The 26,906-nt window shown below is 40.6% G+C and overlaps 1 protein-coding gene across 2 annotated transcripts in view; it reads left to right on the top strand.

Moving 5' to 3' along the window:
* dennd3a (DENN/MADD domain containing 3a) overlaps positions 1-26,906 on the top strand; it is a 134,818-nt gene that overhangs the window by 22,239 nt on the left and 85,673 nt on the right. For both annotated transcript variants that reach the window (XM_080194609.1, XM_080194608.1), the window contains exons 2-5: positions 8,864-8,969; positions 11,038-11,320; positions 19,169-19,284; positions 24,656-24,795. In XM_080194609.1, coding sequence (XP_080050735.1) covers positions 8,886-8,969; positions 11,038-11,320; positions 19,169-19,284; positions 24,656-24,795 — 623 coding nt within the window. In that variant the 5' untranslated portion in view covers positions 8,864-8,885. The remainder of the gene's footprint in view (positions 1-8,863; positions 8,970-11,037; positions 11,321-19,168; positions 19,285-24,655; positions 24,796-26,906) is intronic.

The following is a 26,906-nucleotide window of genomic DNA, read 5'->3' as shown; positions in this document are numbered from 1 at the left end:
ACTGTGGGAGGTGAGGGAAGAGATTGCAGAGTCTCTGGCGATGATCTTTGTGTCGTTGATGGAGACCGGAGAGGTTCTGGAGGATTGGAGGGTTGCGGATGTGGTTCCTATTTTCAAGAAAGGGAACAGGGATAGCTCGGGAAATTACTGACCGGTGAGTCTGACCTCAGTGGTTGGTAAGTTGATGGAGAGGATTCTAAGGGACAAGATTTATGAGCATTTAGAGAAGTTTAGTATGATCAAAACTAGTCAGCATGGCTTTGTCAAGGGCAGATCGTGCCTTACGAGCCTAGTTGAGTTCTTTGAAAATGTGACTGAACACATTGATGAAGGAAGAGCAGTGGATGTGATTTATATGGGCAAGGTGTTTGATAAGGTCCCCCATGCAAGACTTCTTGAAAAAGTGAGAGGGCATGATATCCAAGGGGCCTTGTGGATCCAGAACTGGCTTGCCTGCAGAAGGCAGAGAGTGGTTGTGGATGGGTCTTTTTCTGCATGGAGGTTGGTCACCAGTGGAGTGCCCCAGGGATCTGTTCTAGGACCCTTGCTGTTTGTTATTTTCATAAATGACCTGGATGAGGAAGTGGAGGGTTGGGTTGGTAAGTTTGCCGACGACATGAAGGTTAGTGGTGTTGTGGATAGTTTGGAGGGATGTCAGAAGTTGCAGCGAGACATAGATAGGATGCAAGACTGGGCAGAGAAGTGGCAGATGGACTTCAACGCGGATAAATGTGTAGTGGTCCATTTTGGCAGGTCCAGTGGGATGAAGGAGTATAATATCAAGGGTAGGAATCTTAGCTGGGTTGAAGACCAGAAGGTTCTTGGGGTCCAGGTCTATAGGACTCTTAAATCGGCCTCGTAGGTAGAGGATGTGGTCAAGAAGGTGTATAGTGTACAGGCCTTCATTAATCGAGGGATTGAGTTTAGGAGTTGGGAGATAATGCTGCAATTTTATAGGACTCTTGTCAGGCCCCACTTGGAGTACTGTGCGCGGTTCTGGTTGCCTCACTGCAAGAACGATGTGGAAACTATTGAAAGGGTGCAGAGGAGATTTACGAGGATGTTGCCTGGATTGGGTGGCATGCCTTTTGAGGGTAGGTTGAGGGAGCTCGGTATTTTCTCCCTGGAGAGGCAAAGGATGAGAGGTGACCTGATGGAGGTTTATAAGATGTTGACAGGTATAGATAGGGTGGATTCTCGGAGGCTATTTCCCAGGGCTGAAGTGGTCACTTCGAGAGGACACAGGTTTAAGGTGCTGGGAAGCAAGTACAGAGGAGATGTTAGGGCTAAGTTTTTCACTCAGAGGGTGGTGAGTGAACGGAATCAGCTGTCGTCGGTGGTGGTGGATGTGAACTCGGGGTCTTTTAAGAGACTTCTGGAAGAGTACATGGGATTTAATGGGATTGAGGGCAACAGATAGGCCTGGTAGGTAGGGATATGATCGGCGTAACTTGTGGGCCGAAGGGCCTGTTTGTGCTGTAGTGTTCTATGTTGTATGTTTTAAGTCTTTGCTCAATTCTCTGTGCAGTTCCCTTTTCAAAAAAAGTTACTAGGGAACCGCACAAATATCTCCAAGATAAAGCTTTTAATTTAATTAGTCTCATATACACTTTCCTTTCTCTTGAATGTATATCAATCCCAAATTTATCTGTTGGATGTAGTTCAATATAAATTACCCCAAGTTCCTTTTGATGTTGTATCCCCTTTCCTTAACTCTATCAATAGCATTTTATCTCATTACGAACCCTGGTGAAACCTTACAATGAGATAAAATATCTCCATAATATCCTGAAAATAGGAAACACATATTATAAACCTTTGTATTCTAAATTACATTTCCAGCTTTTCTAATATATCTATTAATAAATTACATCAATTGTCTCATAGTTAAGGCTGTCTACTTAACTAATCTGGCTGGTTTCCAGTAGTTTTTATTAAAATGGCTTTTATCAATTGTAGCACAAAATGCTTAAGAACATATTAATTCAAATTAGAAAATGATAGTCATACTAAAATAGAGATTTTGATGTGATTTTTTTGTTGCTTATGTGCTTGCATCACTGAATTGCCATTTCTACATCTCCAGTCCGCGCACCCCACCTCCCCCAAAACCCCAATCTCTTCAGTTCTTTTCCTCGTGGCCCCTACGAAAGGATTCTGTGACTGCAGAAATTCCCACAGGTTGGCAGAAGTCTGAATTGACCTGAGAGGAAGGTACAAACAAAAGAGCCAGGCATTGTCTTCTACCAATTAGAACTTCGTTTGTATGCTCTATGCTAATTGTTATAGCTAAGTTCAGAAAATTCAACACATAAAAGTAGTGATTGACTGTAAGACTAGCTGGTATGGCTCTACAGTGTGTGCCATGTGGCGTGATTACATCTGTAACTGACATTTCCATTTCTGCTTTAACTGACCTTTTTGAAATGCTTTCTTTCTTTGCAGAGGAGAAAAGGGTAGTTGAATGACCAATTTCTTTGCTTACCCAAGCCTTTAGTACATTTTCTTTGCTCAACTGCATTGCATTCATGGCGTATTTAAATTTTTTCGATTTCTGGTCCACTGTTTGATCTGCTGTTTCTTAGAAACATAGAAACTGGAAGCAAGAGAAAGCCTTTTGGCCTTTCAAGTGTGCTCTGCCATTCATTGTGATTATGGCTGATCATCAAATTCAATATCCTGATCCCTCCTTCCTCCTAATATCCCTTGAACTCTTTAGCCCCAAAAGTTATATCTAATTTCTTCTTGAAATCAGATAACGATTTGGTGGTACTGAATTCCACACATTCACCACCCTCTGGGTAAAAAAATTTCTCCTCACCTCAGTTCTAAAAGGTTTACCTCTTATCCTTAAACTATAATCTCTAGTTCTGGACTCTCCTAGCATTGGAAACGTTCTTTCTGAATCTACCCTGTCTCCCAGAATAGCAAGGACCGAAACTGTACACAATACTGTACGTGTGGCCTCACCAACACCCTATACAATTGCAGCAAAACATCCCTATTCCCTCTTGCTATGAAGGCCAACATACCATTTGCTGCCTTTACTGTCTGCTGTACCTGCGCACTTAGTTTCAGTGACTGATGCATGAGGGCGCCAACGTCTTGTTGAATATCCACCTCTCTTAATTTACACCCATTCAAGTAATAATCTGTCTTCCTATTATTGCTACCAAAGTGGATAACCTCATATTTATCCACATTATACTGCATCTGTCCACACACTCAGCCTGTCCAAATTCACTGAAGCATCTCTACATCCTCCTCACAGCTCACCCTCCCACCCAATTTTGTATCATTTGCAAATTTGGAGATAATACATTCAGCTCCCTTTTCCAAATCATTGATATACATTGTGAACAGTTGGACCCTAGCATGGATCCCTGTGACTCACCAGTCACTGACTGCCAATTAGAAAAAGACCCATTTATGCCAACCAGCTTTCTATCCATCTCAAGATAGTATCATAGAAACCCTACAGTACGCAAAGAGGCTATTTGGCCATTGAGTCTGCACTGACCACAATCCCACCCACACCCTACCCCCCATATCCCTACATATTTACTCATTAATCCCTCTAACCTACACATCTCAGGACACTAAGGGCAATTTTTTTTAGCATGGCCAATCAACCTAACCCGTATCTTCAATCCCATGTGCTTTAACTTTACATAATAGTCTGTTATGTGAACTGTTCTGAGTAGACCTATTTCGTTCTCTAAAAATGGATCACTTCAACCCTTTGCCTTTATGCGGATGTGTTTATATATCTACTTCATTTGGTTCTACGATTAGCAAATTGAAAGTTGTGCAACAATTTTGGTTTGGTTTCCATCTCTGTTTAATGATTCTCATTGGCAGTATTTAAATACTTGCTTAGGAAACTATAAAATTGGCTTGTCAGCTTCACTCAAATGTGCCCCTTTTTTCGTTTTTCATAAAATTGAAGCGCCTAATTTGATGCAAACAAAAAATCAAAAATCCAAAAACTAAATATATTAAATACTCAACACATTCAATTTGCTTCACATTTTATGTTATTGGCAGGCAAACTAATGTTATCTGATGTGCAGTTTTATAAAGCTTATCTTTTATGGCGACTTTGCACAAATGCTTCTGAGCAGTTCGTGATCAGTAATTATTTTTTCAATTATGTGCAAATTGTGTGAGAATTTGATATGTTGTTGTCTCATCTTGAATGTGCAGCACCCCTTCCCCTTTGAATGTACATTGGTGGAATGTAAAGCCATTTCTTAATCAATTTACAGCTGCTGTTTTACATGTAAAGCAGTCTCATTATTTAATAAGTATTAAAAATACATTTCCTACATGAAGATGCTGAGTAGCTCCAAGATCTTTTCTGCTTCATGCTTTGGATAGAAATTCTGGATTGAGCAATATGATTTGATATATTCATGAATTCCTCCTTGTGGCAGAGTTTGATCTCAGAATAAGTCAGTGACATCTGGCAGGAGTTTCTGTCATGATATGCTGTAAAAAATAAATTGGAGCAAAAGTACGTCCATCAGAACACAAGAACAGAAGACACAGGAGTAGGCCTTGTGAGCCCCCTTTTATCATTCAGCAAGATTGTGGCTAATCTTTTGCCTCAACTCCAAATTCTCTCACTATCCCCATATCTCTGAAATTCACTTAACACCAAAATCTCTCTTGGCTTCTTATCTTAAATGTACTCTGACACCATCCATCACTCTCTGGGTAGAGATTGCCAAAAATTCACAACCTTTTGAGTGAAGAAATTTCTCTTCATCTCTGTTCTAAATTGCTGACCTCTTATTGTGAGACTGTGTTATAGATTCACCAAAGAGGGGAATCATAATCATCTGCCCTATCAAGCTCTTTAAGAATCTTATGTTTCAATAGATCATCTCTCATTTTTCTCAACTCTGAGGGATATAAATCTAGACAGCAAAATCTGTCCTCGCAGGACAATTCCTTAATTCCAGAAACCAGTTTAGGGATCTTTGTTGCACTCGCTGTAAAGCAAGTATATCCATCCTTGGGGAAGGAGACTAAAAATGGATAAGGTAATGTAGCTGTGGTCTCAACAGTGCCCTGTGCAATTATAGTAAGAGTTATTTACTCTTATATTTCAGTCCCTTTACAACAAAAACAACATACCATTTGTTTTTCTAATTGCTTAATGTTCTGCATATTAATTTTCAGTGATTCATGTACAAGGAAATCCAAGGGCCACTGAATGCAAACATTTCACATTCTCTTTGCATTCAGAAAAAGCTACACTTTTATTTTTTCTAGCAGTAGATAACTCCATGTTGCTGCCTTGTATTCAATCTGTCATGTCCTTGCCCACTCAATTAAGTGAGTCCTCTGTAACCTCTTGGTGCCCTCCTTATTGCTTGTTTTATTATATTGCTAGGGGATTTTCACAGTCACTTCATTGCAGTGTCAATGTAAGCCTACCTGTGACACAAATGAACTTTAAACTTTAATAACTTAGTATCATCAGCAAACTTGGGTTGACTCCTCATCTAGTCATTGATTATAGATTGTGAATAGCTGAGGCCTAAGCAATGAGCCTTGTGATATGCAACCAGTTCTAGCCGACCAACTTGAATTGACTGTTTGTTTTATTCCTATTCTGTTTTCAGTCCATTAACTAATCCTCAATCCATTCTTATAAATTATCCCTCATCCTATGAGTCCAGATTTTGAGTAATAACCTTGTGTCACACTTTTTGAAAATCCAAATAGACTGCACTGTTGATTTCCCACTCGTCCATCTTCCTAGTTACATCCTAAATAGTACTCTTAATATCTTTGTTAAACATTATTTCCTTGTCATAAATCCAGGTTGACTCTGCTTAAACATATTAGGATTTTTTAGTCTTAATGAAACTGTTATGAATCTGTGGAAGAGGGAAATAACATCTGTGAACTGAAGGAAGTAGAGAGGTGTTTGAATTGGCAGAGAGCATAGCATCAACATTATCCTTGCCAACATCTTGTATAACATTTTATGTGACTCTTTTTTCCAGTCTATCTCTGGCACTTCTTCTGACACAAAAACTAAGTATGATGTGTGTTTCCAGAATTCTATCAATTTTGGGGTTAATGTGTAGGATTTAACAGTCTGGATTTTAAACATGCATGTTGAGGAAAATGATAGTTTGTAATATTTTTGCAATCTTATTGTCACATACTGGAAAACAAGCTTGTGGGTGAGTAGTTTAATTAAACTGAAGACAGAGGACTGCAAAAGCCAAAACATCAATAAAGAAGATGTGAAGGCAAGTGATCCAAATGATACTGAACAAGGGCCGAGGGGAAACAACTTGACCAGAATTTTTTATTAGGCAGATAAGAGAAGTTATGTGAAAGTTGACTGATGGATTTCAAAAGAAACATACATTTCCAAACTTCCAGCTGTATGTGAGGTTGGAAGAGGACTTTCTAAGAGAACACAGAAACAATAGAGTGGCTGATTAGTGGATAAAAAACATAATCAAAGTGAGATTGAAGGCATTGTGGCTGTGAGATCTTAATCAAGACTGTGTGTGCTGAAGCTAGATTCATGAATACCAGTTTGTTGCCACCCTCAGAGGATAGCCTGTCTGAGATTTCCCGGCAGGGCATTGTGTGATGATGTTGCTAGAAATTTCATGAATTAGATCCTATATAAGGAAATTTCATAGATTATATACTATATAAGGAAATTTCATAGATTAGATAACATATAAGGAAATTTCATAGATTAGATAATATATAAGGAATCTTGCATTAAAAAAGAAGCTTTAGCTTTGGGTTTATTAAAACCAATATCTAGTAGGAAATGTTGGTAGAAGTTAAGTGTGCAAAGGGGTTGTTATGTCTTTAACTGTTTCCTTTTTTAATTTTAATAAATGTTTAAATTTAATATTTAAAATCAAAGAACAAAGAACATCCCAGCACGGGAAACAGGCCCTTTGGCCCAACGAGCCTGCGCCGCCGCATCTTCCCACACCTACCCCATCACAAGTCGTCTGAGGGTTACTTATATTGACTTCAGATACCTCCTCATAATATACAAATTGCAAACGATTCTGGCAACATGTTTCAAGTTTCCTTCTGGGATTTGTGCAGTTGGGTGCTTACCATTTGCTGTGCCACAATAATGCTTGTGTTTATTCTCCTTCTGGCTCTTATGAGCATGTAATTTCTTAATCTAAAAAAAACTATCTGGAGCTTGATTTAAGCAATAGTGAGCATACTTTTCAGCCATATTATTGTACTGTATATCATAGAATAATACAACAAATGACTGTATGGCTTGTGTGGTATTTTGCTGAAGTTTCATTTTGTTTAACCTCTGACACAAGGGTGGCACAGTAACACAGTGGTTAGCATTGCTGCTTCACAACGCCAGGAACCCGGGTTCAATTCTCAGCTTGGACCACTGTCTGTGTGGAGTTTGCACGTTCTCCCCGTATCTGCGTGGACTTCCTCCAGGGCTTCGGTTTCCTCCCACGTTCTGAAAGACATGCTGGTTAGGTGAATTGACCTGAACAGGTGCCAGACTGTGGCAACTAGGGAAATTTCACAGTAGTTCCATTGCGGTGTTAATGTAAGCCTTACTTGTGACTAATAAATAAACTTTAAAAAAAAGTTCATTCAGTCAGAGAATTGTTGCATTGTAGGGGAGGCCATTCAGCCCAATGTGTCTGCACCAGCCTACCAAATGAGCAATTTATTGAGTGCTATTCCCCTTCTCCCTGTACCCCATTTCATATTTCCCTATAAATTCTCCCTTTTCAAATAATAGTCTGACTTCCTATTATTTGAATAGGAAAATAATATTCAATTATTTGACTCGACTGAACGTGCCTCTAGCGCATTCTTAGGTAGCGCATTCCAGACCTTTACCACTGGCTGTGTGGAAAAATTTTGCTTGTCGTTTTTTTGCCAGCTACTTTAAATATGTGCTGCCTCGTTCTTGCTCCTCTCATGAGTTTTTTTTCCTATCTACCCTCATGATCTTGAATATTTGCATAAAATCTCCCCCCAGGTTTCTCTTCCAGGAAAACAGACCCAACTTCTTCAATCTACCCATGCATCTGAAGTTTGCCTTCCTTGGAGCCATTCCCATAATTTTTTTTTATTACATCCTCCAATATCTTCACGTCCTTCTCAAGGTGTGATGCCCAGAACTGGATTCAAGACTCCAGTTGAGGCTGAACTTGTATACGATTACAAGTTCAACATTGCCTACTTGCTCTTGCATTTATGTTGTTCTGTTCTGTTAATGAAGCCTAGGTCTCGCAACCTGTCCTGCCACCTTCATTGACATTTACACCCAGGCCTCTCTGCTTCTGTGCATCCTTGAGAGTTGTATATCTTTATATTGTCTCTCCATGTTTTCCTACCAAAATGAATCACTTCACATTTCTCTGCATAGAACTTCATCTGCCACTTGTCTGTCCATTCCACCAACTTGTCTGTGTCGTTAAATTCGGCACTATCCTCTGCACAGTCATTTTGTGGATGATATGAAGCTTGGAAGCAAATTGGAAATTGGGCCCCATAAACTAAGGTCTCGCTCACTAACAATTGTTAGGAAATGCAATAAAGTTAATATCTAGCATTTTACATTGTTAACAGGACTTGTGCTCTGTTTAAATCATCAATATTTTTTGGCATTGCTGACTAGGCCAGCATTTACTGTCCATCGTAATTTCTCTTGAGAAGATGGTGGTGAACAGCTTTCTCAAACTGCTGCAGTCCATGTTCTGTAGGTACACCCACAGTGCTGTTCGATCGTTAAACATGTTGATTAGACTTCACCACACTGCAAACAAGTTTTTAATGTTACACCTTTCCCTCCTGTTTAAATCTACAACTCTAGAGTGTTCGAAGAAAAGACAATCATGGCTGATATCCTACCGAATGCAATATTGGAAATATGTGTAGTTGTGGGAGCATCTAATGAAAAACTGAAGGAAGTATGTCAGGTAGGTTTATTTTTATGAAACAACCTATTTCTTGTGTCTGTGATTTACTAATGCATCGTCAAGCGTACATACTCTATTCCCAGCCAAAGCTATTTTACAAGTATACAGTTGTAGATTACCAGTGAGTAGTATTGGGGTGATTATGGGGCCCCATGTGGAAATGCCAAGCCTTTGCTACCTCCTCACAGTATGATGGGCAAATTGGTAATTTGGGATGGCTGTGATGAAAGGTCAAGATCTAATGCACAGTTAATTCCATGTCTCATTACTTCACCGTACTTCAGTAGATTTTTTATATGTTTTAAAAGCAGTATTTGGTTTTACCATCTTCTGAAGGGTCTGAAAGTATATCCCAGTTAGCAAATTAATGTGAGGTATGTGACTGTTATTGTGTTAATGTGTTGGGCCATCTTCTGCTCTTCAAGTTCTCATAAACCAGTGAGATGAATCAACAGTTAATTTATTTTTAATGCTATTGGTTAAGGAAGACATGGTGACTGGATTACTGGGAGAAATCTACGCTGTTCGACTCATGAAATGGAATTTTAACATTCAACAGAATAGGCTTAGGAAATTATTTATTTTTTTTTGGTATGATACTTCTGACATGTCAGTATTCCTTCAATTGCAATTTTGTTTTGTTTTAATTTCCTGTCCCGTTCATCTACTTCTTTCCCATGCTGTTGGCTCCCCCATGGGCAACAAAAAATGGCCACTCTGTCTTCCTATCCAAGATTTCCAGTCTTTTGTAAATGTTACTTATCCTACACCTGGTCATAACAGCAAAGTGTAGTGTCTGTCACTCTGACTAATGAGTTTCCTGCTACTATTATTCTTGCACTTGAATTAAATTCTTTCCTTTGAACCGTCTTCTGCTTTTTCGTAATTGATTTGATGGCTCTATGCCCAGATCTCCCTTTTTCTGCACTTCCTTAAGAGTTATATCTTTTATTTTACGTTGCTTTTCCTACCAAAATGTATTATTACATACTTAGATTTAATCTAGTGCATGTCCACCCACTCCACCAGCCTGTCTATATCAAGTCTTTTGTTATCACTCATACCTTAAGTTTTCTGTAATGTGCAAATTTTGAAATTGTGCTCTACGCCCTCAAGTCTAGATCATAAATATGGATCGATAAAAGCACTGGTAATAATCCCTTGGGGAATCCTACTGTATACCTTCCTCCAGTCTAAAAAAACAATTGTACACCCCTACTCAATCTTCTGTCATTCAACTAGCTTCATGTGCATGCCAACACTGTCCTTTTTATTCCATGGGCTCGACTTTTGTTGACAAATCCATTTTGTGGCACTCGTGCCTTTTGGAAGCCAAATGTAAGGCAAACCAACTGAATTATCCTCATCAGCCCTTTGCTACTTCATTGAAAAACTCAGATAAAATTAGTTAAACATAACTTCCCCTGAACAAATTCATGCTAGCTTTCATTAATTCATGGAACTTCTGAAGGTCCCGGTTGAGAAACTTCCCTCCCCCTCCTCAGTTTGATGGATTGTGTTCAATGCCACCTAAATTCGTAGATGTTAAGCTCAATTGGAGACTTTTCCTGCTGAAACTAAGGGCTGCTACTTTGAAACTCCAACGTTCAGAATAAAAATGTTAGTTTGGATTGTCTTATCTAACTATTGTCTTTCCCATGTGTTTCAAATTCTCGTTCTTGTTGATTCACAGCTAAATCTGATTCTCTGTGTTAAATCCACAAATGTACACTTCCTGAGAGAGGAAACTTTATTGATATCAATTAACTGGATGCAAAATTGGGATTAAAACATTGATTTTCCTAACCTATGTTGCAGTAATTTGGGGTAGGTTTAGTGCTTTATTGTATAGACCAGCAGATCCTTAAATTGAGATACAGTCATACTTGTTAGAGTCTATTCATCTCTAGTTGATTAAAATGTATAATTTAGTATCCAGTTTTTTTGTCTTTTAGATATCAGAAAGTGCAAGTTGATTTTATATTAGCAATTTTCATAGTTCTTATACACAATCAATTATTATGATTTAATGCTTGTACACAGCATTGATTTGTCTGGTTTTTTTTAGGCAGTCCATAAAGATGGTGCTCGATCACATACTTGCTTTAGCCCAGAGATTCAGTCAGTTCACGTTCCTCCATTTGTTACGAAAGAGGTCAGTCAGTCTGGAACTGTAGCTCAAACATTTACCAGAACTCCAAGGCACCGCTCATTCAGAAAGAAAAAAGAATACAAGCAGGCTGCTCCTGGCTCAAGCAATGCAAATACACAACACATGGAGTCACAGACTGAAGAATTTAGCGTTCCAAATAATATAGATCTTCAAGGATTGTCTCAGTTATGTTTCCCAGGTATGCTATTTATATTTGAAAAGCATTTGTTTTCGCCTTTGCACATCCAACCAGGAGATCTTATACGAAATGTGCAACATATTTTCAGTTGTACTAACTGTTCTGCGGTGCAGGCTGAATTCAGCCAAAGTACATGACATGCTTGGATTTTGTGTTTTGGTGCGATTTTATGCTTGGATTAGGAGAAGGTCTTTGATAGAGTTTCACATATGTACATTATGAATATGCTTTCCAAACTGGGGTCTGAGGAGAGAATGTGAAATTGGATCCAATTACTCGACACAGACATCAATAGCACAGTTATAATTTTTGAGTGGGAATTGGAAGGCTCTCTGATCAAAGCAAATGTCTATCACCTCTTTCTGCGTTTTGTCCATGTGCTTGTATCAAACCTGAGTCCATTGTTGGGCAAAACAAGGGCAATGATCCTAGGCAGTGGGAGCTTGCAGGCCAAGGCATCACAATGCACAATCTTCTGTTTAGATTTACTGTCATATGACACATTGGTAAGCATTTGTTATAATTTCAATGTGGGAAAAAATGCTCAGATCCAGAGTAAGGTTGTAGCAAAAGCGAGGCCTTGTTCTTTGGCATTTGAACCAATTGTTGCCTCTGCCATCAGGTCAATTTTCTGAAAATGTTTGAAATATGGTTTGGAGTGGTAAGAATCTGGTCACCAGTGTTGCTCTCTGTGAAGCTGGATTGGCTCACAATCCACCCCTGTGCTGCAAAAGTCACTTGAGTCATATCTGAAGTTCCAAAATAGACCATGCCCTCGGGACACCATGATGTACAAGAAGATCAAAAATGGACCATGTCTGAATTTGATTTGACTCATTATTGTCACTTGTATTAACATACAGTGAAGTGTTGTTTCTTGCGTGCTACACAGACAGAGCACACCGTTCATAGAGAAGGAAATGAGAGAGTGCAGAATGTAGTGCTACAGTCATAGCTAGATTGTAGAGAAAGATCAACTTACTGCAAGATAAGTCCATTCAAAAGTTTGATAGCAGCAGGGAAGAAGTTGTCCTTGAATTGGTTGGTACGTGACCTCAGAATTTTGTGCCTTTTTCCTTAAGGAAGAAGGTGGAAGAGAAAATGTCCAGGGTGCGTGAGTTCCTTAATTATGTTGGCTGCTTTGCCAAGGCAGCGTGAAGTGTAGAGTCAGTGGATGGGAGGCTGGTTTGCATAATGGATTGGGCTACATTCATGATCTTTTGTACTTCTTTGTGGGTCTTGGATGTTTCTGAATGAAAGGGCAACAAAATATCTAATGTCAACTAATATCATCCTAAGGACTTTTGACATGCAAAGACCAAGTCTTGCTAATATTGAGGTTCCATCTCTTCCTGGTGCTGGAAGTAATGGGTATGGCTGTATTGCCATAAATGCTCTATTGGATTCATAGAATCCCTGCTATGCAGAAGGTGGCCATTTAGGCCATTGAGCCTGCATCGATAACAATTCCACCCAGGCTCTATCCCTGTAACCCCACGTATTTACACTGCCAATTCCCTTGACTATGTCAAGGCAATTTATCATGTCCAATCAACATAACCCACACATCTTTGGCGTGTGGGAGGAAACAGGAGCATCCGGAGGAAGCCCACACAGACATGGGGAGAACGTGCAAACTCCACGCAGACAGTCACTTGAGGCTGGAATTGAACCCAGGTTCCTGTGACGCAGCAGTGCTAACCACTGCACCACCTGTGTACTGTGTCACCATCTAACCTTTGTAGAAATGTTTGCAGAAAAATGCATTCAGTCACAAGTTGGTGAGATAGTGGTTGAGACACAGCAGAAAAAAGAAACAGGTGGATCCTGTTGGCTGCATCCTGAGCTGATCTTTAAAGATATTTGGTAGAATTACCTGTAGAATTTACAATTAAGCACCCAGCTATATATAGACTGGCGATTGAAAAAGGTCCTCCGTGTATGATTGTTCATGCACATCTGGTGAAGAGACTGTTGCCCATCTTCTTTTGGAATATATGTTTCCAAAGAATTCTTTTGGTTATGTTCATGCCAAACAATTCTTTAACCCAGGACTTTGCTACACCTAGGAAGTCTGCAGAGAAAAACATCAACTGTTTCTGAAAGGCATTAACTTTCTAAAAGATGCTCATTGGTCTGCCTGAAATATGCTGATCCTCCAGTGCAAGGATCTGTCCATGACCAAGCGTTTCAGGCTGCAAAGTTCTGGTGTCCAGGACTAGGTGTTCAAATGATGCACTGAAACCTGCTGAGGCTGCAAAAAAGTAGCAAAACAAATATTGGATCTCCTTGGCTGTGCACTGTCATCTTTTACTTTTCATTCTCTACGTGATTGATTGCCAGTGTACAGTATGACAGTCCTGAAGTATGCTGATGATATGGTAGTTGTGGATCTCATCAAAAATAGCAAAATAAACTACAGCAACTCGCTGGAGAAGTCCTTAAAATGGTGGGATAACAGTTCTCTTGAATTGAATGAAAACCAGATGAAAGAACTAGTCGGAGACCAAGAAAAATTCAGTCATATTGTTCCTATGAAGACTCATGATGTGGACACTGAAATAGTTACCAACTACAAGTGCCGAGGTATCAAAGTAGATGATAAATTGAATTGGAGGGAAAAGTGTGCAGATGTGGTGGCCAAGGGATGTACAGGCAATCTTCAACGACATTTGAATTACAACAAATGGCACTTATATTTATGAATCGACACGTTTTTTGAGCTTTACACTGCCGATTCTGATTTTATGACACCATGCTGTTGGTATTTATCAGTTGTTACGTTCCACCTTTTCACAACTGCAGGAAGGACAAATTATTTATCAGAAATAGTATAGAAATGACTTTGAAAGTGCAGGCATTTGAAAGTGCAGCACGGTTTCGTTAAAGGGAAGTCGTGTCTGACAAATTTACTGGAGTTCTATGAGGATGTGTCTAGGGTGGTGGATAGAGGAGAGCCGGTGGATGTGGTCTTTCTGGATTTTCAGAAGGCGTTTGACAAGGTACCTCACAAGAAGTTATTGCAGAAGGTCAGGGGACATGGAGTTGGGGGTAGGGTGTTAGCGTGGATAGAGGACTGGTTGTCAAATAGGAGGCAGAGAGTGGGGGTCAATGGGTGCTATTCGGATTGGCGGATGGTGACTAGTGGAGTGCCCCAGGGGTCGGTGCTGGGGCCTCAGCTATTTACCATTTATATAGATGATCTGGGGGAGGGAACCGAGTGTAGGGTGTCGAAATTTGCTGATGACACCAAAATTGGTGGAAAGGCAAATTGTGCGGAGGGTGGGGAGAGTCTACAGAAGGATCTAGATAGGCTGGGCGAATGGGCCAGGAAATGGCAAATGGAATTTAATGTTGGCAAGTGCGAGGTGGTCCACTTTGGTAGGAATAATGGTAGGAAGGATTATTACTTACGTGGAGAAAAACTGCAGCAGGCGACGGTGCAGAGGGACCTCGGGGTCCTTGTGCATGAGTCGCAAAAACCCAGCTTGCAGGTGCAGCAGGTGGTCAGGAAGGTGAATGGGATGCTGGCCTTCATCGCGAGGGGGATTGAATATAAAAGTAGGGAGGTCTTGCTGCAGCTGTATAGGGCATTGGTGAGGCCGCAGCTGGAGTACTGTGTGCAGTTTTGGGCGCCGTACTTACGCAAGGATATTTTGGCCTTGGAGGGTGTGCAGAGGAGGTTTACTAGGCTGATGCCGGAGTTGAGGGGGTTGAGCTATGAGGAGAGGCTGAATAAATTAGGCTTGTACTCGTTAGAGTTTAGAAGAATGAGGGGAGATCTCATTGAGACGTATAAGATGATGAATGGGATGGATAGGATAGAGGTGGAGAGACTCTTCCCACTCAGAAAGGATAGTAGGACTAGGGGGCACAGCCTCAAGATAAAGGGGGGGCAGTTTAGAATGGAGTTGAGGAGGAACTTCTTCACTCAAAGGGTGGTGAATCTCTGGAATTCTCTGCCCGTTGAAGTGGTGGAGGCTACCTCGCTAAATATTTTTAAGACGCGGGTTGATGGGTTTTTGATAAGAGAGGGGATTAAGGGTTATGGGGAGAGGGCGGGAATGTGGAACTGAGCCAAGACAGATCAGCTATGATCTTATTGAATGGCGGGGCAGGCTCGAATGGCTAGTTGGCCTACTCCTGCTCCTTTTTCTTATGTTCTTATGTTCTTATTATTATCTCATTGTAACCACACTACTGTAGGGCAAGTATGCTGAAGTAAGATCTCAAAACCTTTTCACTATTCAGTGAAAATAATGTGTTGCTGCTCGGTTCGGGAACTGACCTCTATTTATAACATTGTTCAAATGGGAAAACAGGTTCTGACTGCCTGTACACTAAAGTAAAGTTTATTAGTCACAAATAAGGCTTACGTTAACACTGCAATGAAGTTACTGTAAATTCTCCTAGTTGCCATACTCCGACACCTATTCCAGTCAGTGCACCTAACTAGCAAGTCTTTTAGACTGTGGGAGAAAACTGGAGCACCAGGATGAAACCCACGCAGACAAGGAGAGAACATGCAAACTGCACACAGACAGTGACCCGAGCAGGGAATCAAACCCGAGTCCCTGGTGCTATGAGATAGCAGTGCTCACCACTGTGCCGCCATGCTTTGCCACCCAGCTTCCTGCCTCCCCTCCCCATTATAGTATTATATTTCAGAAAATTAAAATTCTTTTAAGTAGATCTTACAATCATGAAACTCTTCTCTGTCTCTCCTGTTACTGCTGTCTTGGGAAAGCAGACTTTTTTAGAGTACGAAGTTATTGAACCAGGTAGGAAGGGTATTTGATGATTGAATCTTTCTTGATGAAATTTCTGCTGAAGTAATCTGACAAAAGTAGAGTGTCATGAGCAATGAGGATTGCTGCTTGCCTCAATATTACTGTTTCCTCCATTGAGTGAAAAGGCAGGACATGCAAGTCAAATTTGTTCTTGAACTTATTTGTACCCTTCTCTGTAAAAGCTTCCATCAGGAGTATTTTTTAAAATTTAATCCTTGGGATGTGAACATTGTAGAGTAGGCCGACATTTACTGCCTGTCTCTAATTGCCCTCGAAGGGCTGTGGACGAAGTGATGCAGTTGGATATGGACTCGCTGATTATTTTAATGCGTTGGAATAGTTTTGAATACATATTTTAAATTAGATCTCGATGATGGGGTAATTTTCATCCTTTTGTTCTTATCATTTATATATGTGTATATATATTAACAAATGTGTTATGTAGCCAGAATGAATTTCTGTATGGACAATGAAGTGAAATTAAATTGAATTGAAATCACTCAATGTGGGAAGATCACAATTTAGGACTTTCTCACTGGACTGGAACCAGTGTGAAATGCCTAGGGTCATATGCATGAGAAAGGGTTTCATCTGTAAATGTAGATGCAATCTACAGTGTGCAGTGGAGCATCTTAAGTGCCATGTACTGTATTAAATTTATTTTTTCTGTATCACACTGTGAATTGTGGCATTTGGATTGGACTGTCAAGTATCTTCACACATTTTATGAATAAAATATTTATTGGAACAGAATTTTTTTCCTTCAGGTTTTAACATTTCTTCCACTTGATCATTCTTCGGCTGTAGCCAGTGTTGTTTAATTTGCATTTAACTCTGAAACATTTTCAAAATAACTAACTTGTCATTGTTTCTGTGATTGAATAGGTTATTTTTCAAAGACAGTTGGAAAACATGGGCATAATTTGATCTCCATGAATATATCATATGTTCTTAGTTATAAGTGCCGGAAGATTGGAAAACGGCTAATGTTACGCCGTTGTTTAAGAAGGGTGCCAGGCAAAAGGCGGGGAATTATAGGCCGGTTAGTTTAACGTCTGTGGTAGGTAAAATGTTAGAATCCGTCATTAAGGAGGAAATTGCGAGGCATCTTGAAGGGAATTGCTTGATAGGGCGGACGCAACACAGTTTCATTAAAGGGAAGTCGTGTCTGACAAATTTACTGGAGTTCTATGAGGATGTGTCTAGGGCAGTGGATAGAGGAGAGCTGGTGGATGTGGTCTTTCTGGATTTTCAGAAGGCGTTTGACAAGGTACCTCACAAGAGGTTATTGCAGAAGGTCAGGGGACATGGAGTTGGGGGTAGGGTGTTAGCGTGGATAGAGGATTGGTTGTCAAATAGGAGGCAGAGAGTGGGGGTCAATGGGTGCTATTCGGATTGGCGGTTGGTGACTAGTGGAGTGCCCCAGGGGTCGGTGCTGGGGCCTCAGCTATTTACCATTTATATAGATGATCTGGAGGAGGGAACCGAGTGCAGGGTGTCGAAATTTGCTGATGACACCAAGATTGGGGGAAAGGCAAATTGTGCAGAGGGTGTGGAGAGTCTACAGAAGGATCTAGATAGGCTGGGCGAATGGGCCAGGAAATGGCAAATGGAATTTAATGTTGGCAAGTGTGAGGTGGTCCACTTTGGTAGGAAGAATGGTAGGAAGGACTATTACTTACGTGGCGAAAAACTGCAGCAGGCGACGGTGCAGAGGGACCTCGGGGTCCTTGTGCATGAGTCGCAAAAACCCAGCTTGCAGGTGCAGCAGGTGGTCAGGAAGGCGAATGGGATGCTGGCCTTCATAGCGAGGGAGATTGAATATAAAAGTAGGGAGGTCTTGCTGCAGCTGTATAGGGCATTGGTGAGGCCGCAGCTGGAGTACTGTGTGCAGTTTTGGGCGCCGCACCTGCGCAAGGATATTTTGGCCCTGGAGGGAGTGCAGAGGAGGTTTACTAGGCTGATACCGGAGTTGAGGGGATTGAGCTATGAGGAGAGGCTGAATAAACTAGGCTTGTACTCGTTAGAGTTTAGAAGAATGAGGGGAGATCTCATTGAGACGTATAAGATGATGAATAGGATGGATAGGATAGAGGTGGAGAGACTCTTCCCGCTCAAAAAAGACAGTAGGACTAGGGGGCACAGCCTCAAGATAAAGGGGAGGCGGTTTAGAACGGAGTTGAGGAGGAACTTCTTCACTCAAAGGGTGGTGAATCTCTGGAATTCTCTGCCCGTTGAAGTGGTGGAGGCTGCCTCGCTAAATATTTTTAAGAAGCGGGTTGATGGGTTCTTGATAAGAGAGGGGATTAAGGGTTATGGGGAGAGGGCGGGAAAGTGGAACTGAGCCACAACAGATCAGCCATGATCTTATTGAATGGCGGGGCAGGCTCGAAGGGCTAGATGGCCTACTCCTGCTCCTATTTCTTATGTTCTTATGTTCTTATGTGATTTGAAAACTGAAGATGAATAATGGGCAAAATCTTAATATCCTTCTGAAGGCAGGGATCTGTTATTTGCGCAGGAAGGTGTGGGCTGGAGACTCAGTGACTCCTTTTACCTCCTTTTCTCCCGCCAAAGTCTGGGGTGGAAAGGCTCAATAAGACCTCTTTTAATCACAGAAACGAGTCGAAGCTCTTAAGCGGTGGAAGGGTGTCATGCCATGTGAGGAAACCTGCTGGAGTCTTCTGGCCTGGTGGGTGTTCCTTCTACTTGGGCTGCCTTTGGATGAAGATAGCCATCTTTCCTAAATATTGAATCCACTCCCCACCCACGCCAGGATTAAACTGGACTGCTGCAGTGGAGGGTCTGAAGCTGGTAGGGGGGTCCATAATTGCAAGCGTTAATTTCACTCAATCACATTTTTATGTTCTGTTTTAATAAAGTGAAGCTTTAAAATATCCTTGTCTTTAGTCGGGGGTTATTTGGGGAACATAAACCCATTATTTGCATCATTGTACAGTGAAAATTTTGCTGTTCATGTACACTTAAAAAATGTAGCATTAAAAAAACTCCGCAAAATAATGCGCTGCTCTGAGCAATACTGTTTGCTTGTTTACAGGAGAACTGCAAATAGAAACTGAACCAAAGGAGGACCACTATCATTTCCTGGTGTTCACAGACGTTTTTGGAACAAGAACCTATGGTGTAGTAGTGCAGTTCTACAGACCTATTCAGGTACATAAAGCTTGCAATAATAACTTAATTTAAAAAGGCAGTGGGTAAAATTCTTGCCCTTTGGGTCTTGCCATGTGAAAGCACTTGAGCGCTTTTCCCAAATTGAGGTACGGATTGTTGTACTTTCTTTGGTCTGATCAACTGATACAGGATGCTAACTGCGTGTCAGGAATTGACAGGGTAGTCAGATAATAAGTATGTGCCCCCCAGTGCAGTAATCACTTGCTGACTGATGCAAGATTTCCCTACAGAGAAAAGGATAATTTTCAGAGCTTTCCTGCTTTGATTCTTGGTAACTTTGAAAGAGCTGCCAACTTTTCATGCTCCCCGTTCTCGATGCCTTTTTGGAAATTATCGGTTTCAAATCTTTATTCATTCTGATGCTTCCACCGCTTCTTTTTGATGAGGCTGTCCATAATGTAACATCTTCAGGCTTTGTTCTTTTGTTAATCTTTTAAAATTATGCTTTCAACTATTGAGTTAGTGACTGAATAAAGCCTTTTTTCCTAATTTTCCTTGCCAAAACCCTTCTCATTTTGAATATGCTTTCTGATCTGTTGATTAGTTTTTTTTGTAAAACTCTCGACCCCAGTCGCCCTTGAGAATGTGGTGACGAGCTGCCTTCTTGAGCGATTGATCCAACCGAATGGCTTGTGACTTATTTTGTTTCATGGTTTCATGACAATATGCAGGGTTTAATATAATTGAGAATTGGGAGAACGAGGAAGATTAACTTGACTGTTTGAAAATGCAAAGTACTTAAGTGGGGTTCAAATACATTTGGAAAGATGTGTGTCAATTGAATAAATATCGTGAATTTGTAAAAAAAATAAAATCTGGAGATATCTGTCAACTTTAGTTAATTGTTAACTGTTGGTGGCAGTGGGTAAAGCAAATCAAAAGAGATATAGTATAAGATCAATATTGAGATGAAATAGTAAGGTAATTTGGCTACTTAATGTACCATCAATGCCAGCCATTGCAGTGCAAAAAAGTTATTGTAGTTATTGAAAGGATACAGATGAGACAACCCAAATGAAAGTTTGTTTGTTTATTTATCTATTAGTGTCATAGGTTAACATTAACATTACATTAACATTGCAATGAAGTCACTGTGAAAATCCCCTAGTTGTCACACTCTGGCACCCGTTTGGGTACATTGACCATGCTAAATTCTCCCTCAGCCTAACCAGCATGTCTTGTGCAGGAGCACCTGGAGGAAACCCATGTAGGCACTGGGAGAATGTGCAAACTCCACACAGACAGTGACCCAAGCCAGGAATTGAACCCAGGTTCCCTGGTGCTGTGAGGCAACAGTGCTAACCACTGTGCCACCCTGAATAATGGTGGGATTATGAGGAGAGATTACATAAATTAGTTGCCTTCTCACTGAGAAAGAGAACGTTGAGAGGTAGTTGGATTCTGAAGAGACTGGAGAATTTTGACCATGACAATCTGTCTCACCATGTTGGACCATGAGAACCAAAGGTCATGTCCCATACCTGAATAAGGCTGATTCCAAACCAATCTGTGAAAGTATCATTTTAATGAGTGAGGGATTATTTCAATAGATTCTGCTTCCCTGTGATATATTGGAAACAGTTAGTTTTGAAATCTTGAAATTATGTAACATGCCCGTTTTGCTGCTTCTGTTAGCCACTCTCATATTTTGAATTGGCAGGCCAGCAAGTTATTTTAGTTTTTTCTATTTCAAGCCATACTTTTTCTATTTACTCTTTGTGGCTCTAACATATGGATTTATGCTCCTTTTTCAATCAATTCTATCTTTTTTACTCTTTCTTTACCACGGTGTCATTTCTGCTCCATTTACTGCAGAAAGTCATATTTTGATTCCCTTGTGCTATGATGATCTTTCTCAATCAGTGACTTGATGTCACATTTTTTGTCCTCTTTGTGTATCCTTGGTATTCAGCTCCTAAAGAAGTTTGGAACCAGTATTTCTCTGGGAGATACTGAATTCCCTCTTGTTTATTGGTGGTCCTCCAATCCTGCATTGGCAATATATGGGAAACAGTATTCTCTCTGTCCTCCTCCAATTTAATGTCCCCCAGCCATGATCTGTTTTTAAATTACTTTGCATTGATTCTTTGCTGATCTTCATGCTCTTGCATTGTTGATGTGAAATTTGTCTTTCAAAAAAAAACTTGCACCTTTTTAACAAATAAAATTTCCCAAGAAGCTTTGCATGATGTTCTGAGACAAATTCGACAAAGAGCCACATTTTGGAGAAGGTGTTTTGGGAAAGCTTGGTTAAAGAGTTTGATTTTAAGAAGCACTTTAAAGGAAGAGAAAGCATTTCAGGGAGGGAATTTTAAAGTTTCTGTACTTGGCAGTGGAAGGAAGAACCATTAGAGCAATTAAAATCTGGGGATACTCAAGAAACGGAGTTGAGGAGGAACTTCTTCACTCAAAAGATGGTGAATCTCTGGAATTCTCTGTCTGTTGAAGTGGTGGAGGCTACCTCGCTGAATATATTTAAGTCACGGGTAGATTGGTTTCTGATAGAAAAGGGAATTAAGGGTTACGGGGAGAAAGCGGGAAAGTGGAACTGATCCACTTCAGATCAGCCATAATCTTATTGAATGGCGGGGCAGGCTCGAAGGGCTAGATGGCCTACTCCTGCTCCTATTTCTTATGTTCTTATGAAACCAGAATTAGAAGAGTGTACACATGGGGATTACAGGGCTGGAGTTTCCTCATCTTGACAACATTCCCAGGTCATTCTATAAACTGCAGCAGGCGATGGTGCAGAGGGACCTCGGGGTCCTTGTGCATGAGTCGCAAAAACCCAGCTTGCAGGTGCAGCAGGTGGTCAGGAAGGCGAATGGGATGCTGGCCTTCATAGCGAGGGGGATTGAATATAAAAGTAGGGAGGTCTTGCTGCAGCTGTATAGGGCATTGGTGAGGCCGCAGCTGGAGTACTGTGTGCAGTTTTGGGCGCCGTACTTACGCAAGGATATTTTGGCCTTGGAGGGAGTGCAGAGGAGGCTTACTAGGCTGATACTGGAGTTGAGGGGTTTGAGCTATGAGGAGAGGCTGAAAAAACTAGGCTTGTACTCGTTAGAGTTTAGAAGAATGAGGGGAGATCTCATTGAGACGTATAAGATGATGAATGGGATGGATAGGATAGAGGTGGAGAGACTCTTCCCGCTCAAAAAAGACAGTAGGACTAGGGGGCACAGCCTCAAGATAAAAGGGGGGCGGTTTAGAACGGAGTTGAGGAGGAACTTCTTCACTCAAAGGGTGGTGAATCTCTGGAATTCTCTGCCCGTTGAAGTGGTGGAGGCTGCCTCGCTAAATATTTTTAAGACGCGGGTTGATGGGTTTTTGATAAGAGAGGGGATTAAGGGTTATGGGGAGAGGGCGGGAAAGTGGAACTGAGCAGCGACAGATCAGCCATGATCTTATTGAATGGCGGGGCAGGCTCGAAGGGCTGGATGGCCTACTCCTGCTCCTATTTCTTATGTTCTTATGTTCTTATTCTATAAATTAAATCAGTACTTTTGTAGTTGGTGAGAATTTCCAGTTTCTGCTTGACAATTGTGTTCAAAAGACATTTAAAATGTGGTCATTGCGATTTCAAGTTTTTGCTAAAATTGAAGTTTCTTTATTATTTATGAGTCACAAGTAAGAGTTACATTCACACTGCAATGAAGTTACTGTGAAAATCTCCTAGTCGCCATATTCCAGCACTTGTTCGAGTCAATGCACCTAACCAGCGTGTCTTTCAGACTGATTTAATTTATAGAATGATCTGGGAATGTTTTCAAGATGAGGAAACTCCAGCCCTGTAACCCCCATGTGTATACTCCTCTAATTTTGGTTTCTTGAGTACCCCCAGATTTTAATTGCTCTAATGGTTCTTCCTTCCACTGCCAAGTACAGAAACTTTAAAATTCCCTCCCTGAAATGCTTTCTTTTCCTTTTAAATTGCTTCTTAAAATCAAACTCTTCAACCAAGCTTTCCCAGAACACCTCCTCCAATATGTGGCTATTTGTCGAATTTGTCTCAGAACATCATGCAAAGATTCTTGGGAAATTTTATTCGTTAAAGGTGCAAGATTTTTTTTTTAAAGACAAATTTCACATCAACAATGCAAGAGCTTAAAGATCAGGAAAGAATCAATGCAAAGTAATTTAAAAACAGAGCACACAGAGGAAACCCACGCAGACATGCAAACTCCACACGCACAGTGACCCAAGCTGGGAATTGAACCCGGGTCCCTGGCACTGTGAGGCAGCAGTGCTAGCCACTGTGCTACCATGCAGATGGGATTGTATTGCAAATGTAATGCATTCATTGAACTAGCTTTATGACAGCATAATATTTAAGTAGGATTAAAAAGTATTTCTTGACGTATTTGTGAGTACAGTTTTATTAATACAGTTGAAAGTGAATTTATCACCAAAAGTAAACATTTCTAATGAATGGCCAGTCCTCCACTTGAGAGTAATTCGAGTTCAAATTGCTAAAAATGGCTTTCTGAAAACTGTATTCAGCTAGTTATCCATTTCAGTGGTATATATAAATTAGTGTGTGAATAAATATATTTGATACTTGCCTACTGTAACCAGAGCTTTCCCTAAGCAGAAAAATTGGATGAGTTTGGGTTAACCTGGGATGTGGCCAGTTTTCTGATTTGGGAGAATTAAACCTCAAACTAACATTAGAAAGTCATAAAAAACGTTGGTTTTGGACAACTCCCATTGAAAATCTCCTGATTCTTTTGTGAAAATTTTGCTGATTTCACACAGATTTGGCTAATATTACTCTTTTTTTTTTTAGCAGTCCTGTTCTTTTTTCTGTATGCAGTGTAGAAGCTCCAGGGAAGCTACTCATAATCTTTGACAAACGTAGCTTCCAATTTTATTAGAATACATGCCTGATAACTGTCCTGTCAGTATGCCTCGCTCATGGCATCCATGCCTTTTCAATTTCTTTTTCTGGTATTCTGGGGTTTGAATTTTTCCTTCATTAAGCTAGCAATCTGCTATGTTTGTTGTGGTAACATCTTGAGTCACCTTATTTTCTTTCTTCTCTTGAAATGTCCTTTCTTCAATTTAGGCCTTTCTTTTTCACTGACTAATGTCTTGACAACAGAATCCAACATGACCCAATTTGTATACTTGGAGGATTGTCCGTCCGCTCTCTGCGTAAATGGATTGTGGGTATGGACGACGTTTTTCCTTTATTTATATAAGATTTACCTCATTAGGGAGTGGCTGAGTAAATTATGCAGTTGATGAATTGAGCTATTGGAAAAATCTGCAGGGATTAGTTTTATTGCAAAACATAGCTTTCAATAAATGTGATTTTTTCAGGTGTGTAATGGGAATTTTTTATTCACAGGAAGGGAGTAGTTTCCAAAATGGACAAACACACTGGGATATAGCTGTGCATCACCCGAGGATGTCTTTGTATGCTCCTTCCAGCATTTGTGTGATATCTAAATTTCCTTATTATACAGCCTTTAAGGATTCTCTCTCCTGGTAAGCATTAGCGAATGATTTTGTTTGCTTGAACTGAACTCAGAGTCTGTGCATTTTAACTGCTTGTAGTTTATGCTGCACTGTGAGATTGCAATTACTTTCCCTGCATGCCTGTAGGACAACTGGAGCTTGACTGAAGAAGGATGGTTTCTGGCTGTGAATCTAGCAGTGGAATGACCCAGTAGTATCAACGATGGCTAGCACATGTAGTGAAAACACCTCTGACTGAGTCTCTTTTTGACCCTATTGTGCAGCATGGACATTGCTCCTTTTATTTGGTTGAAGTGCTGTCTTGGTTTGTTCTTGCTTCTTATTTTATTCATAGCTCACCTTTTTCTTCCTGCAGGCATCCTCTGTGTCCTTTTTTTCTATTGCTTGGATGTTTTATGTCTTTACACCAGCATTCAGCAGCAGAATGCCCTGGCTTTGCACACCTTTAACATGAATGAGGTTTGGCAGCTTTGGGTGTCATTTCAGCAGACACTTTGTGTGTTGCATACACAAACTCAGTTGCTAGGGTCATAATCTGAGGATATGGGGTGAACCTTTTAGGACGGAGATGAGAAGAAATTTCTTCAACCAGAAAGTGGTAAGCCTGAGGTGCATACATTAATACAGCATAGCTCCAGTGAGCCAGAAAGAATAAATACAAATAACTAACTCTATTCAACTTCCTTTTGACATCATTGATTGTTTCTGCTTTCAGCACCCTCATGGGTTGTGAGTTCTGTGTCGTTAAGATTTGCTGTGTAAAAGAAGAAGTTCTTCCTCACATTTCCCCTGCATTTCGTGCCCTTCATTTTAAATCTGTTTCTCTTCATCCTTCTGCTTTCAGCGAATGTGCAATGTTTTCCAACTTAACCTTGTCACTAAATCTCGTCCATTCCTGGATTTGTTTTGGTAAATCTCCTCTGCACCCATCTCGAGCACCTTCATATCTTTCCTCATGTGGTGGTGAGAACTAGATGCAGTATTCTAGTTGGGGTCTAACAAGAGCTTTCTATAAGTTCATAGTCACATCCTTGCTTTTGTAGTCAATCTCTCGTTATATTTTTATGAACAAAATCCCTTGCATGGACAAATTTGGTCAGTAACAGTGAACTAGTTTCCTTCATTTTTCCATGCACATAAATGGTCACAAGAGGGCACTAGTACACTCCTATCTTAATGGTTTTTGAAACAACTTATATTTGAGTTCCTTCACCCAAACTTCATGTTTTTCTTAACTCTTTCAGCCTGTCGTCTTGGATCTGCATGTTTCGAGATGAAATAAGTAAACCACCCAAATGAAAGAACTTGATTCATTACTGAAATTCCAGGAGTTGAAGAAATTCTAAATGACAGCGTATGAAATTGGCAGAGACCTTTTATGTGTATTGCTAGTCAAACATGCATTTAACTCAAGTTGCTGATGGGCATTTGTTGGATCAGAAAAAATCTGGCCTGCTGACATTGTGAACAGGACCGTCAGATTTGGCATAGTTTCAGATGGATTGCATTCCAGTATCTGAGTTAGTTACCTTGTAACCCCCACATATTTTTACTCTACCACCAGTCTTTGGGATTAGTATTGTGGAAGGAACCTAGTTGCTGTGTTTTTTTTTTGGGAGACAATTATTATAGAATCCCTACAATGCAAAAGAGACCATTCAGCCTATTGAGTCTGAACTCTGACAGTATCTTATCCATGCGCTGCCCCCTGCCCTATCCCTGTAACCCCACACATTTGCCATGACTAATCTACCTAACCCGCACCTCTTTGGACTATGGAAGGAAACCAGAGCACCCAGAGGAAACCCACACTGACACAAGAAGAATGTGCAAACTCCACACCGACAGTCACCCAAGGCTAGAATTGAACCTGGGTCTCTGGAGCCGTGAGCTATCCATGCTAACTGCTGTGCTACAGTGTCACCTGTTCTACTAATGTTTTTAGTTTTGAAGCTTTTTAGTTCTCAGTCTCAAATCTTCAGTTTTTGTTCTACCTCCTCTCGAGAATAGGGTGCTGGATGTGCCCTGCAATGAACTGGTCTCAAGTTGCTCAGAGTATGTTTGTTCCCCTTGTATCTTTAAAGTGGTTTGCTGGTTTCGTTGAAAACTTAAGGGTGTTG

Source organism: Carcharhinus amblyrhynchos, chromosome 8, assembly GCF_965287045.1.
Source record: "Carcharhinus amblyrhynchos chromosome 8, sCarAmb.v2.hapA, whole genome shotgun sequence".
In the NCBI taxonomy this organism is placed as follows: domain Eukaryota; kingdom Metazoa; phylum Chordata; class Chondrichthyes; order Carcharhiniformes; family Carcharhinidae; genus Carcharhinus; species Carcharhinus amblyrhynchos.
This window is presented reverse-complemented; position numbering and strand designations above follow the sequence as displayed.